The sequence below is a fragment of the Carassius carassius genome, chromosome 41, assembly GCF_963082965.1.
Source record: "Carassius carassius chromosome 41, fCarCar2.1, whole genome shotgun sequence".
NCBI lineage: Eukaryota > Metazoa > Chordata > Actinopteri > Cypriniformes > Cyprinidae > Carassius > Carassius carassius.
Window position 1 is genome coordinate 16,884,906 of NC_081795.1, and position 15,835 is coordinate 16,900,740.

General features: G+C 39.6%; 2 protein-coding genes across 2 annotated transcripts; both read right to left on the bottom strand.

Moving 5' to 3' along the window:
* Positions 1–389: 389 nt before the first annotated feature.
* On the bottom strand, positions 390–2,562 carry LOC132123109 (uncharacterized). Its single transcript, XM_059533645.1, has 4 exons — positions 1,485–2,562; positions 1,132–1,194; positions 747–995; positions 390–418 (listed from the first exon to the last, which is right to left on the bottom strand). Exons 1-4 carry the CDS (start codon positions 1,750–1,752, stop codon positions 390–392), a joined length of 609 nt encoding a protein of 202 aa, XP_059389628.1. The 5' UTR covers positions 1,753–2,562.
* A 1,562-nt stretch (positions 2,563–4,124) lies between these two features.
* On the bottom strand, positions 4,125–5,677 carry LOC132122900 (serine/threonine-protein kinase pim-2-like). Its single transcript, XM_059533398.1, has 6 exons — positions 5,565–5,677; positions 5,424–5,474; positions 4,882–5,257; positions 4,602–4,778; positions 4,394–4,482; positions 4,125–4,264 (listed from the first exon to the last, which is right to left on the bottom strand). The coding sequence occupies exons 1-6, from the start codon at positions 5,664–5,666 to the stop codon at positions 4,253–4,255; spliced, it is 807 nt and encodes a 268-aa protein (XP_059389381.1). The 5' UTR covers positions 5,667–5,677; the 3' UTR covers positions 4,125–4,252.
* Positions 5,678–15,835: the final 10,158 nt, after the last annotated feature.

A 15,835-nucleotide genomic window follows, 5' to 3' on the forward strand; every position in this document is an offset into this window, starting at 1 on the left:
CATGACATGTTTTTGTGAGTGTACCATCGCTATCTCTCCAGTGCGTTCCCGCCTCTGTCCAGTATTTCTCTTCCACTTCGGCCAGATCATATGTTCCAGCTCCACTGCAAGGAAAGTGAAGAGCAGGCCACTTCCAGAACTTCTTCTTCTTCTTCTCCTCTCTCCCTTTCTCCTCTCTTCCTCCATCAATCTCAGCAGCACTAACAGACAGATGAGGATGACGGCTCTCTGATGTAATGGTGCCGTCTTTGGGATGTACACAGAGTTTGCTCTGGTCTATTAACAGACAAACAATTGAGGTAAATATTAAATACAATTTTACATGTAAATTTGAATCTGTACAAAAGTATTTATAATAACATTTCCTAATTCTCATATATTTATGAATCTTACTCTTGTCCAGGACTCTGTGTTTCTGCTGTTCCTCAGCAGCAAGGAGGTCTTCAGGAGCTGGATCTAAATATGAAATAAATAAATACAAATTAAAAGGGCAAAATATGACATACTCAAATTAATGTGCTTCTTGATTTAGGAGTAGTTCTCAATTGAATGTATATCCTAAAATTTTAACTCTTAAAAAAAAGAAAAGAATAATATTACTTTATTGTGTTTGGTGTGATAATTACAGCAGTGTTTTTGGGACACTGATCGTTTTTATAATTATTTTATAATAATGAAAAGGAGGAATAACAGAAATTCCTTTAACTGAATATTTTGTGGTTTATCAATATTTGTTGTAAGTATACCATCGCTATCTCTCCAGTGCATTCCCGCCTCTGTCCAGTATTTCTCTTCCACTTCGGCCAGATCATATGTTCCAGCTCCACTGCAAGGAAAGTGAAGAGCAGGCCACTTCCAGAAGCTCTTCTTCTTCTCCTCTCTCCCTTCCTTCTCTCTTCCTCCATCAATCTCAGCAGCACTAACAGACAGATGAGGATGACGGCTCTCTGATGTGATGGGGCCGTCTTTGGGATGTACACAGAGTTCACTCTGGTCTATTAACAGACAAACAAATGAGGTAAATATGAAATACAGAGGTAAATATGAAATACAATTTTACATGTAAATTTGAATCTGTACAAAAGTTTTTATAATAACATGTCCTAATTCTCATATATGTATTAATCTTACTCTTGTCCAGGACTCTGTGTTTCTGCTGTTCCTCAGCAGCAAGGAGGTCTTCAGGAGCTGGATCTATAATATCAATTAAATAAATAAAGAGTGAAATATTACATACTCAAATTATTCTGTTCTTGATTTAGGAGTAGGTCTGAGTTGAATTTATATCCTACAGTTTAAACTCTTAAAAATAATAATAATAATATGTTTCCTGTTACTCTAAAATGTTTGGTGTGATAATTACAGCAGTGTTTTGGGATAGTGATCATTTTTATAATTATTTTATTTTATAATGATAAGGGGGAATAACAGAAATTCCTGTGACTGAATATTTAGTGATTGATCAGTTTTTGATGTGAGTGTACCATCGCTATCTCTCCACTGTGTTTCCGCCTCTGTCCCGTATTTCTCCTCGGCTTTGGCCAGGTCATATGTTCCCTTTCTGCGGGAAGGAAAGTGAAGAGCGGCCCACTTCCAGAAGCTCTTCGTCGTTCTCCCTTCATCGGTCTCAAGAGCACCAACCGGCGCCGGTTGATGGTTCTCCGTCATGATGGGGGAGTCTTTGGGGTGTACACAGGGTTCTCCTACACACTCCAAACCAGTTGCTTTTTTTAGTCTTGAAAGCAGTCCCATGATAACACCGTTTGTCAGTCGCTAAGAGTCGCTACCAAATAATGTTATGTTACTCCCAAGACTTCAAAGCACAAAATGAGCAAGTGATTTTCATGCCTTTATATACCTTCATGGCCGAATTGTGACGTCATAAATTCCCGCGCATAATGGCATACAAAAAAAAAAATTACGTCATCTGGTCTTTTCAAACGATAACATTCATATCCAATGATGTTCAATGCTAACGACAATTTGTTGTATCGTGTACATCGTGGGTTGTAAGTATAGCAGTTTTATCAATTTTATGACACCTTAAAGCGATAAAGAAACAGAAGAAAACAGACGGCCTCTTATATTCTCGTAAACAGTGGTAACCCGGGTTTAAATTGGGCCGGTGCCGTCCGGGGTTTAATCCCCGCACAGAGACTCCGAGGCTCGACATTAACGCTTCATTAATGCCAGACAAGTAAAGTTAAGTTAAGCATGCTGAGGTAAAAAATCTAAATGAAAAGTTTTTATATTTAAAATACAGTTAGTTATGCAACATCACACAACATTTTCACCATTACGACTGTTTAATAGAACAATAAACAGTTCAATAAGCAATTACAATAATATTAGGTCACTTACATTTTAGGCGGAACCCCGCACCTCACGGAAAACAGCCGATTCATTCCTGAATATTTCCCTGTTCTGAACGAATCGGTTGAGTCAATGATTCAGTAGCTCATGCATAAACATCTGATGAATCAGCCGTTTGAACGAATCGCTTGAATGAACAACTCAGTGACTCACTCATTAAACGCTCACTGCTGGCGCCTACTGGCTGTTTAATTTAGTTAAAAAGTATCATTTGCAACATAATTTCGTTTGTATATTCCAAAAAAATATTTGAAACAATTTCCTAACATTATTCAATGCACTTGTATTTTTTCAGTGTAACTTATTTCATTTGATAACGTAGAGATTACAATAATCTTATTAGTATAATTGAATTTATTGATTAAATGGAAGAATTTGAAATGAAAGATGACATATTAATGAGGCTGGGGGGGAATGTCCTCCATAAAGGTAAAAAATGCCCTTGGATTAAATATAAAAAACATGCAGATTTATATTTCACAGCTGATAGAAATCTGATAAGAATATTGCTTCAGAATAAATCATATTTCATAATCCGAATTGAGGCTAAAGCAAAAGGAGCCCCTACCAAGTATTGAGTACAGTAAATTAACATACCTTCCAGAAGGCCATTGGTGGGGTTTTGTAAAATATGAGCCAAAATCATCATAATTTAAAGAACCAAAAACTTAAAACTACTTCAGTCTGTGTGCATTTAATTTATTTAATACACAAGTTTCACATTTTGAGTTGAATTACTGAAATAAATGAACTTTTCCACAACATTTTAATTTATTGAGATGCACCTGTATGCAGTGGCGGCTTCAGACAATTTTGATTGGGGGGGCAATGGGGGGTCCTGGCCATTTCAAGGGGGGTCTCATGAAAACCAACAAAAAATACAGTGGACACGGCTAATAACTGCATATTACTGCTACTAAACAACAAAAACAACACAGCATATCAACTACTTAGTTTTTTATTAATTAATCAATTGCAGTTTGCAAACAATATGCTCAAACTTTAAAGGGTTAGTTCACCCAAAAATGAAAATGATGTCATTAATGATGCACCCTCATGTCGTTCCAAACCCATAAAACCTCCGTTCATCTTCTTAACACTTTAAGATATTTTAGATTTAGTCCGAGAGTGTCGCGGCGCGGTAGGGACGGCGCCGTGAAATGAACAGGGTCTGGGTCCAAATGCAGGGAAGAATCTTTTAATTAGAGCAAAAAGGCCAACACGGCAAAAACAAAACAGAAACAAATCACGGTTATGATACCAGCACAGCTCGGTCACACATATACACCTATGAACACAAGCTTTAATAATAATAATAAACACAAAACAGCGCAACAGCCCCTCACAGACGACTGCCGCGCACAAACAAAACCAATACACAAAATAAAATCCAGGCCTGGTCTTCTCTCGTCCTTCACTGTCGTAACTCCTCTTTTGTATCCTCCCTCCGTGGGACTCCAGGCCGGTGAGTGGAGCAGGTGTCGCTCATTTCCAAATCACTCCACCGGCCTCAACCTGTTCCCACGGCTCTTGGCCCTGCCCCACTCGTCACATTAAGCATCATTACATTTTAAATCATTAAATTTAAGCATTCACGAACAATATAAATATATAATTTTATTATATTTTCCTCACAAATTTTCTTACCAACTTCCTTATAATAAATAAACAAATCCAAATAAACAATTAATTATTATTTACAGATCCCCAAGTAAGCAATACAGCCAGACTGCTTTAAGTCAGGCAAGGGCCTGCAATACTCTAAGTCCAGAGTGGACTGATGGAAAGGCCACTCTTGTCAGTCCACCAGACGCAAAGCTGACTGAAGACAGAAAACAACAGGGTGGCCATGACAGGAGTTGTTTTCTGAGGTTGTGTTTTACTCTGTGACCTGAAACAAAAGATAAATCAGGATTATTTGTCTAAATACTTCACTTTTGCAGAAAAGTTATCTTAAGTTCATGGCGACTGATGATCAAACTAAACCAACAAAAAGCTTAATTAGTCTTAGACGCCGTACCTTAAACCAGTCGTGGAGATGCATCTTGTCCAGACTGAGTCTCTTCTGTGGATCAGGCTGCAGACAATCACAAATCATCTGGCAGCATTCTGTGAAGAGAAAAAAAAGAGAGATGTGTGATTATAAACGTATACTTTACACCTGCTCTCTTTGAAGCTATTGGACCTTTTTGTATGATCTGGAGTTCATTGTTTGTTGAAGATCTCACCTTTTGACAAGCCAGGTCTGGTCCAGAGGTTCACAGTGATCTTGTGTCGGTCGTTGGATGTAGGGCATTCCCCACACAGCATTTCAAACAAGATGAACCCTAGTGTCCACACTGTGGTTGGCTTTGCTTGGTACCTGCCCTTCAAGTTGAACTCAGGTGGACAGTACTCTTTCGTGCCTGCAGGAAAGATGTCTGATGTTTAATCAATTATCACAGCATGTTTAGTGCATATAAGATGTGTATCTGTGAGATAATTAATAAAGCACTTCATAACACATACCACAAAAGGATTTGAAGGCAGATCTCTTCATGACTGCACCGCACCCGAAGTCAATTAATTTGACCTCCATGGTGTCCTGGTTCACCAAGATGTTCTCCAGTTTTATATCACGATGGAAGACACCACGATCACAGCAAGTTTTAGCGGCCTCAATGATCTGCCGCATAATATTTCTTGCAATCCCCTCGTCAAGCTTTTCTTCATCATCCACAAAAGTAAACAAATCCACGCAAGGCACTGGTCGCTCCATGACTATCACGTAGTGATCTGTGTCATCCTCCCAGTCAAGCAGCTTAATGATCTGGGAAACGCTGGGGCCATTGTTGGCCATGAGCATCAGGCCAATCTCCATTGGCAGACGTTTGGGATGACCAGGCTAACAGAAAGAAAACATGATGCTTAGATGGAGGTGGTTTCCCAAATTATTCACAAATAATTTCTAGTAAAGCTCAATTGTAGACTGTGGTTAAAATTAATATAGGGTGTGATCAACTGAAAACAGTGAATAAGAGACAATGAAACAGAGAGTGCAGTCTACTCACCACTCTGATATATGACATGTCTGGCGTCTTCTCTGAACATTTAACAGCCACCTAATCAACAAAACAAAGAACTAATAATTAGCACGTGCAGATAGTTGATATCACTCTAGTCTTAAATCCTAAACAGATCAAATTGTGTACTTTAAGTCCATCCTCGCAGCGAGTCCCTTCATAAACACTGCCACATCCTCCTTCACCAAGCATGCGGCCGATTTTATATTGCTTGCGAATGTGGCCTGTCATCACACAAACAATTTTGATGAGTATGAAATGCAATTTTATATAATACTGTCTATATAATGGTTTCTAATAACATTTTCTAATTCTCACAGATTTCTTCTTCTTACCCTTGTCCAGGATGTCCTGCACGAGCTGTTCCTCAGTAGTGAGGAGGACTTCCTCTCTCCCTGCCTCGGTTCTCCCTCCATCGTTCTCAACAGCACTAACAGGCGTCTCTTCAGACCTTGTGGGGGAGTCTTTGGGTTGTACGCATTGATCGTGTACACTTTGGTCTACTAACAGATTTAGCACAAGTTTTGAATTAACATCCTAAAAAAGAGTTAAGTTTAAGAAAATGTTACTGTCACTCAAAAATGTTTGGTGTGATAATGTTAGCAGTGTTTTTCTTTTCCTTAATGAAAAGGAAGAATAAGAGAAGTTTCTGTAATTGAAGAATCAGTCATTTATCAATATTTGCATCATCATGACATGTTTTTGTGAGTGTACCATCGCTATCTCTCCAGTGCGTTCCCGCCTCTGTCCAGTATTTCTCTTCCACTTCGGCCAGATCATATGTTCCAGCTCCACTGCAAGGAAAGTGAAGAGCAGGCCACTTCCAGAACTTCTTCTTCTTCTCCTCCTCTCTCCCTTCCTCCTCTCTTCCTCCATCAATCTCAGCAGCACTAACAGACAGATGAGGATGACGGCTCTCTGATGTAATGGTGCCGTCTTTGGGATGTACACAGAGTTTGCTCTGGTCTATTAACAGACAAAAAATTGAGGTAAATATGAAATACAATTTTACATGTAAATTTGATTCTGTACAAAAGTATTTATAATAACATTTCCTAATTCTCATATATGTATTAATCTTACTCTTGTCCAGGACTCTGTGTTTCTGCTGCTCTTCAGCAGCAAGGAGGTCTTCAGGAGCTGGATCTAAATATGAAATAAATAAATAAAAATTAAAACGGTAAAATATGACATACTCAACTTAATGTGCTTCTTGATTTAGGAGTAGTTCTCAATTGAATGTATATCCTAAAATTTTAACTCTTAAAAAAAATAAAATAATAATATTACTTTATAGTGTTTGGTGTGATAATTACAGCAGTGTTTTTGGGACACTGATCGTTGTTATAATTATTTTATAATAATGAAAAGGAGGAATAACAGAAATTCCTTTAACTGAATATTTTGTGGTTTATCAATATTTGTTGTAAGTATACCATCGCTATCTCTCCAGTGCATTCCCGCCTCTGTCCAGTATTTCTCTTCCACTTCGGCCAGATCATATGTTCCAGCTCCACTGCAAGGAAAGTGAAGAGCAGGCCACTTCCAGAAGCGCTTCTTCTTCTTCTCCTCTCTCCCTTCCTTCTCTCTTCCTCCATCAATCTCAGCAGCACTAACAGACAGATGAGGATGACGGCTCTCTGATGTGATGGGGCCGTCTTTGGGAGTTTTCTTTTTGGTCAGTTCACTCTGGTCTATTAACAGACAAACAATTGAGGTAAATATGAAATACAATTTTACATGTAAATTTGAATCTGTACAAAAGTATTTATAATAACATTTCCTAATTCTCATATATGTATTAATCTTACTCTTGTCCAGGACTCTGTGTTTCTGCTGTTCCTCAGCAGCAAGGAGGTCTTCAGGAGCTGGATCTATAATATCAATTAAATAAATAAAGAGTGAAATATTACATTCTCAAATTATTCTGTTCTTGATTTAGGAGTAGGTCTGAATTGAATTTATATCCTACAATTTTAACTCTTAAAAATAATAATAATAATATGTTTCCTGTTACTCTAAAATGTTTGGTGTGATAATTAAAGCAGTGTTTTGGGATAGTGATCATTTTTATAATTATTTTATTTTATAATAATGATAAGGGGGAATAACAGAAATTCCTGTGACTGAATATTTAGTGATTGATCAGTTTTTGATGTGAGTGTACCATCGCTATCTCTCCACTGTGTTTCCGCCTCTGTCCCGTATTTCTCCTCGGCTTTGGCCAGGTCATATGTTCCCTTTCTGCGGGAAGGAAAGTGAAGAGCGGCCCACTTCCAGAAGCTCTTCGTCGTTCTCCCTTCATCGGTCTCAAGAGCACCAACCGGCGCCGGTTGATGGTTCTCCGTCATGATGGGGGAGTCTTTGGGGTGTACACAGGGTTCTCGTACACACTCCAAACCAATTGCTTTTTTTAGTCTTGAAAGCAGTCCCATGATAACACCGTTTGTCAGTCGCTAAGAATCGCTACCAAATATGTTACTCCCAAGACTTCAAAGCACAAAATGAGCATATGATTTTCATGCCTTTATATACCTTCATGGCCGAATTGTGACGTCATAAATTCCCGCGCGTAATGGAATACAAAAAAAAAAACGTCATCTGGTCTTTTCAAACGATAACATTCATATCCAATGATGTTCAATGCTAACGACAATTTGTTGTATCGTGTACATCGCGGGTTGTAAGTATAGCAGTTTTATCAATTTTATGACACCTTAAAGCGATAAAGAAACAGAAGAAAACAGAAGGCCTCTTGTATTCTCGTAAACAGTGGTAACCCGGGTTTAAATTGGGCCGGTGCCGTCCGGGGTTTAATCCCCGCACAGAGACTCCGAGGCTCGACATTAACGCTTCATTAATGCCAGACAAGTAAAGTTAAGGTAGGCATGCTGAGGTAAAAAATCTAAATTTTTATATTTAAAATACAGTTAGTTATGCAACATCACACAACATTTTCACCATTACGGCATTTTAATAGAACAATAAACAGTTCAATAAGCAATTATAATAATATTAGGTCACTTACATTTTAGGCGGAACCCCGCACCTCACGGAAAACAGTCGATTCATTCCTGCATATTTCCCTGTTCTGAACGAATCGGTTGAGTCAATGATTCAGTAGCTCATGCATAAACATCTGATGAATCAGCCGTTTGAACGAATCGCTTGAATGAACAACTCAGTGACTCACTCATTAAACGCTCACTGCTGGCGCCTACTGGCGGTTTAATTTAGTTAAAAAGTATCATTTCTAACATAATTTCTTGTTTGTATATTCCAAAAAATTTTTGAAACAATTTCCTAACATTATTCAATGCACTTGTATTTTTTTTTCAGTGTAACTTATTTCATTTGATAACGTAGAAATTACAATAATCATATTAGTATAATTGAATTTATTGATTAAATGTAAGAATTTGAAATGAAAGATGACATATTAATGAGGTTGGGGGGAAATGTCCTCCATAAAGGCAAAAAATGCCCTTGGATTAAATATAAAAAACATGCAGATTTATATGTCACAGCTGATAGAAATCTGATAAGAATATTGCTTCAGAATAAATCATATTTCATGATCCGAATTGAGGCCAAAGCAAAAGGAGCCCCTACCAAGTATTGAGTACAGTAAATTAACATACCTTCCAGAAGGCCATTGGTGGGGTTTTGTTAAATATGAGCCAAAATCATCACAATTTAAAGAACCAAAAACTTAAACTACTTCAGTCTGTGTGCATTTAATTTATTTAATACACAAATTTCACATTTTGAGTTGAATTACTGAAATAAATGAAATTTTCCACGACATTTTAATTTATTGAGATGCACCTGTATGCAGTGGCGGCTTCAGACAATTTTGATTGGGGGGGCAATGGGGGGTCCTGGTCATTTCAAGGGGGGTCTCATGAAAACCAACAAAAAATACAGTGGACACGGCTAATAACTGCATATTACTGCTACTAAACAACAAAAACAACACAGCATATCAACTACTTAGTTTTTTTTATTAATTAATCAATTGCAGTTTGCAAACAATATGCTCAAACTTTAAAGGGTTAGTTCACCCAAAAATGAAAATGATGCCATTAATGACTCACCCTCATGTCGTTCCAAACCCATAAAACCTCCGTTCATCTTCAATAACACTTTAAGATATTTTAGATTTAGTCTAAGAGTGTCACGGCGGGGTAGGGACGGCGCCGTGGAATGAACAGGGTCTGAGTCCAAATGCAGGGAAGAATCTTTTAATTAGAACAAAAAGGCCAACACGGCAAAAACAAAACAGAAACAAATCACGGTTATGATACCAGCACAGCTTGGTCACACGCATACACCTCTGAACACAAGACACGGAACTCGAGAAACAATTCACCATTACAATTAATCCAGGCAGACAGAGTGGTGGGAGTGAGGAGAATATATACTAATTGACAATGGGCACAAGGTGTGTGTGTGTAAGTGTGTGAGTGGATGCAGAGATGTATAAAGTACTAGAGACCCAGACTTGAGTAAAAGTACAAGTGCTCTATCAAAAAAATGACTTGAAGAAGTAGAAGTTGAAGTGCTCTTTAAGCACCACACTTAAGTAGAAGTACTAAAGTATTCAACATTTTTTGTACTTAAGTATTGCAAGTAGTCTATTTGAAAATTTACTACTCAAGTACTGAAAGTAAAAGTACAAGTATTGTGTTATGTAGTTATTAAAGAAAGTAGTCAAAAGTTTGAACATATTGTTTTTACTATTTCAAATTATTAACCTAAAGGACAATCACAGTTCATTTGACTGTAACTTTTTGTAAACAAAAAACAGATTAAAGGGTTAGTTCGCCCAATTTGCTAAATTATGTCATTAATAACTTACCCTTATGTTGTTTCAAACCCGTAAGACCTCCGTTTATTTTTGGAACACAGTTTAAGATATTTTAGATTTAGTCCGAGAGCTCTCAGTCCCTCCATTGAAGCTGTGTGTACGGTATACTGTCCATGTCCAGAAAGGTAAGAAAAACATTATCAAAGTAGTCCATGTGACATCAGAGGGTCAGTTAGAATTTTTTGAAGCATCGAAAATACATTTTGGTCCAAAAATAGCAAAAACTACGACTTTATTCAGCATTGTCTTCTCTTCCGTGTCTGTTGTAAGAGAGTTCAAAACAAAGCAGTTTGTGATATCCGGTTCGCGAACGAATCATTCGATGTAACCGGATCTTTTTGAAACAGTTCACCAAATCGAACTGAATCGTTTTAAACGGTTCGCGTCTCCAATAAGCATTAATCCACAAATGACTTAAGCTGTTAAATTGTTTAATGTGGCTGACACTCCCTCTGAGTTCAAACAAACCAATATCCCGGAGTAATTCATTTACTAAAACAGTACACTGACTGAACTGATGTGAAGAGAGAACTGAAGATGAACACCGAGGCGAGCCAGATAACGAACAACAGACTGACTCGTTCACGAGTCAAGAACACTGATCTATATATATAACTTATATTATAGATCAGTGGTCAAGAACCGTTTCTGTCAGACGTGTCCAATTCGAGAACCGAGGAGCTGATGATACTGCGCATGTGTGATTCAGCGTGAAAGCAAACTGACACACAGAGTGTCTGAACAGAACTGATTCTTTTGGTGATTGATTCTGAACTGATTCTGTGCTAATGTTATGAGCGCAGGTAAACCGAAGGCTTGAAGTCAACGCCAATGACGCCATTACGTTGAGCGCAAAAGAACTGGTGAACTGTTTTCTTCAACTGGTTTATTGAATCGAACTGTCAGAAAGAACTATTGGTGATTCGAAAACTGATGCAACCGGTTCTTGACTCGTGAACAAGTCATTATCTGGCTTGGCTCTGTGTTCATCTCTCTCTTCACAGCAGTTCAGTCAGCACGCGCGGCGCAGTCTTCTTCATCGCTTGATTCGCTCAATGATGTGCCAGCTTCATCAAACCTGCCATCTACAGTTCTGTTTGTAATGGAATGATTCGTAACATTTTTATAATTGTAACGAGTAACGATGCAGCACATAAAAAAAAATATCGGAGTAAAAGTATTAAACTCATCGAAAATATGTACTTAAGTAAAAGTGGAAGTAGGAGAAAAAAATAATACTCTAGTAAAGTACAGATACCGCCTTTTAGTACTTAAGTACAGTAGTGAAGTAGTTCTACTTCGTTACTATACATCTCTGAGTGGATGCAACAGGTGTGCAGAGTGAACCAGGTGTGTAGTGTTAGTGTAGTGTAGTGTGTAGAGTCATGACAGGACCCCCCCCTAAGGAACGGATTCCAGACGTTCCAGCGGCCCTCAACCCAGGTGAGAGGCCACGCCAGGGGGGGCTGGGGGTCCAAGTCCGTGTGCTGGAGGGGGACCTGGGGACTGAGGCAGAGCCGGTGCGGTGGGAACCCAGGGCAGGACCAGGATCCTGAGCGGACACCGCCACCTCTGGTGCTTTCTGAGCAGCCACCGCCGTCTCTGCGACTCGTCAGTGGCACCCGCCGCCTCCTCGGGGGGCTCGTCAGCGGCACCCACGGCCTCCTCGGGGAACTCGTCAGTGGCACCCGCAGCACCCGCCTCCTCTTCGGGGGGGCTCATCAGCGGCACACGCAGCACCCGCCGCCTCCTCGGGGGGGCTCGTTAGCGGCACCCGCCGCCTCCTCGGGGGGCTCATCAGCGGCACCCACGGCCTCCTCGGGGAACTCGTCAGTGGCACCCGCAGCACCCGCCTCCTCTTCGGGGGGGCTCATCAGCGGCACACGCAGCACCCGCCGCCTCCTCGGGGGACTCGTCAGCGGCACATGCAGCACCCGCCGCCTCCTCGGGGGGCTCATCAGCGGCACCCGCCGCCTCCTCGGGGTGCTCGTCAGCGGCACCCGCAGCCTCCTCGGGGTACCCGGGGTAACAGCACAGCTCGGTCGCACACATACACCTCTGAACACAAGACACGGTACTCGAGAAACAATTCACCATTACAATTAATCCAGGCAGACAGAGTGGTGGGAGTGAGGAGAATATATACTAATTGACAATGGGCACAAGGTGTGTGTGTGTAAGTGTGTGAGTGGATGCAACAGGTGTGCAGAGTGAACCAGGTGTGTAGTGTTAAGGTGAATGAGTCCGGGAGATGGGGAAGTGGCGCCTACTGGTGGTGAGAGGGAGGAACACCGGGTCCGGAGTCATGACAGAGAGCTTTCTGTCCCTCCATTGAAAATGTGTGTACAGCAGAGGCATCATGTCCATTCAAAGTGAGGGGGCACGTGCCCCTCAGGTTTCTGAGCCAAGGGGATTTTAAATACAGCTTCCAAAAACCAACAAAAATAGCAGAGTAATATTTTTGATACATATGATACAATCACACCGGAGTGATTAGATCGTTCAGTGCACAGCATTAGCAGCTAAATTCAAATCTGCATTCGCTGGCTGGTGCTGAGCCAGAGACAGACGCGTTCATACAACGCCTCATGATAACCAATCAGAAACGATTCTGTTGCACTTATGAATGCAATGGCCAATCAGAGAAGTGCAGAAGAGTCATCACTGAAACGTTGTGTTTTGTTCACTTACTCGCTGACTGAATTATTTAGTGAATGGTCTCATCAGAAACAACGAAAAGTGCAGATGTGCGTATGAATGTAAATAAGATATTCGTTTCATAATGTAAAGTGCTTCAGTGATTTTAATGGGAGTTTTTGCCTGAACTCTGGCTAGACTGAATGAAAATGTTCTTTGATAATATAAATGTTCTTTACTCTCTGTAAAATGAAAGTGTTAAATTAATTAACTTACAATATAGTTATTAAAATTTAAATTAAATGCTAAAATATTTTATGGCATGACACCCATATATGGCACAAAAGTTGGGTTTTTATGTGTAGTTAATAGACTGCAGTGCTTTGCCAATCACCATTTATTGATCACATAACAATCTATAAATGGTGCAAAATGCGTTCACTTGCACATATTTGAGAATCAAGATATTTCCTGATATATTAAGCATGTTTGGAATTGTTTTGACTAAAAAGGAAAAATAAATAAATAAAACATAAGCCTATATCAGTTATAAGGTGCTAACGTAGCTGATGTGTCACATGACAACCATGACTAATACCCCCCATAACCCCCCCCCCCCCCCCAATGAATTTATTTGATGTAAACAGATCTTCTTGAACCAGTTCACCAAATCGAGCTGAATCGTTTGAAACGGTATGCGTCTCCAATAAGCATTAATCCACAAATTACTTAAGCTTTTAACTTTTTTAAAGTGGCTGACACTCCCTCTGAGTTAAAATAAAAGCAATATCCCGGAGTTATTCATGTACTCAAACAGTACACTGATTGAACTGCTGTGAAGAGAGAACTGAACATGAACACCAAGCCGAGCCAGATAACGAACGAAAGATTGACTCGTTCTCGAGCCAAGAACCGGTTGCATCAGTTTTCAGATCACCAGTAGTGATGGGAAGCTCGGTTCTTTTCGGCGAACTGGTTCTTTCGGACAGTTCGATTCAATAAACCAGTTGAAAAAAAAGGTTCACCGTTTTTTTGCGCTCGACGTAATGTCATTGATGATGATTGCCCTTGATTCAAGCCCTGGGTTTACCCGCGCTCATAACATTAGCACAGAATCAGTTCAGAATCAATCATCAAAAGAACCAGTTCGATTCAGACACGATGTGTGTCTGCTTCACGCTGAATCACGCATGCGCAGTATCATCAGCTCCTCGGTTCTCGAATCGGACGAGTGTGACAGAAACGGTTCAGGGTTCAGTGTACGAATAAATATCAAATAAATTATTAATTATTATCGTTCTGCGTAGTTTGAAGAGAAACATTTTTTAATCTTTATCCCAGATTATAAATTATGTTTATTCCAAACATTGTTCAGTCTGTGGTGTAAAAAGGTCCCATTAGCAATAAAAAAAAAAAAAACACTTAAGCAAATCATGGTCGTCAAATTGTCTAAATAATTTTTGGTCCCTTTTTTTTAATCAATTTTACTGGTAGACCACTATATGAAGAATTATTTTGCTATACTCACTTATATAAATGAACTATAGTGTCCAGCACCCACTAGTAAAAATTTTTTATCTGGTATCTAAATAATTTTTGGTTTGACTGTGGATTTATAGTTTGTAAAAACTATAATGTTAATTCAGTCAAAAATTACTCCGTTGAGTTTTTCCACGTCTTGTGTTTGAATGCTTTACTTTACTTTTTTTAATGTTCTAATTGGCAAGGTTTAAAAACTAGTGCAAATGATAAGCTTTCATGACGATACGCAGCAGTGGCTTGTCAACTGTCCTGTGTGTCTTTTTAGTCTGGCCTCAGCCAGCTGGTTGAGGTCACCGGGGGCCCTATGAAAGTACAAGGAAAACGTCATGAGCATTAATAATTTTAAGCATTTATTCATTCAAATAATAATGACTAAGCATTCATTCATTAAATAAGCATTCATTCATTAAATTCATTAAGCATTCCATTTAAGTGTAATGCTGTAAACAACCTTCATAGTCACGGGAAGAAAGAGGCGGGAACCGGCGGACATTTAAATAAAGCTTTAATAATAAAATAAACACAAAACAGCGCAACAGCCCCTCACGGACGACTGCCGCGCACAAACAAAACCAATAAAATGGCGCACACCATGATGATCTGGCAAACCTTTTTTGGTTGATATAAAAGTCTACCACCCGAAGCATCAAGGCAACGCCATCTACACTTGAGGAGGCCAATGGCTCTCTCAACTACTGAGCGCGCACGAGCGTGGGTATCTTAAAGCGCACTTCTTCTGCGCTCTGAGGGTTTGAGAATGGGGTGAGTAGCCAGCGCCTGAGCGGGTAACCTCTGTCACCTGTAAAATATAGCAGATTATTTGTACAATAGGCTTTAACTGTTATGTAAAAACAATTATATGCATTTACTTACTCAGAAGCCAGCCATCGCAAACGGCACCTGCCCTAAGTCGATTCCCTACACTGCTGTGCACTAGAATAAAAGAGTCATGTGTAGAACCAGGCCATCGTGCCACAACATTCCTTAGAGTCAAGTTGGCGTCACATTTAATTTGCACATTTATTGAATGCACATGTTTGTGATTCACATAAATGAATTCATATACATATGGAGCCCTTATAGCAATATGAGTGCAGTCGATTGCGCCGATTACATTTGGGAAACCGGACATTGCTGCAAATTGCCTTTTGATATTAGCCTGTTCTCCAACAGTGTAAGGAAACTTTATGTATCAATTGGTCATTTGAATAATCCCTTTCAAAACTGCAGGCATTAATGAGCTTAGGGATGGCTGTGAAATCCCAGACCTATGACAAATTAATAGGAATGTTAAAATCAAAAAGGTTTTGCTTAAAAAAAAAAAAGTACACTTAGTTACCTGCCGCCTATT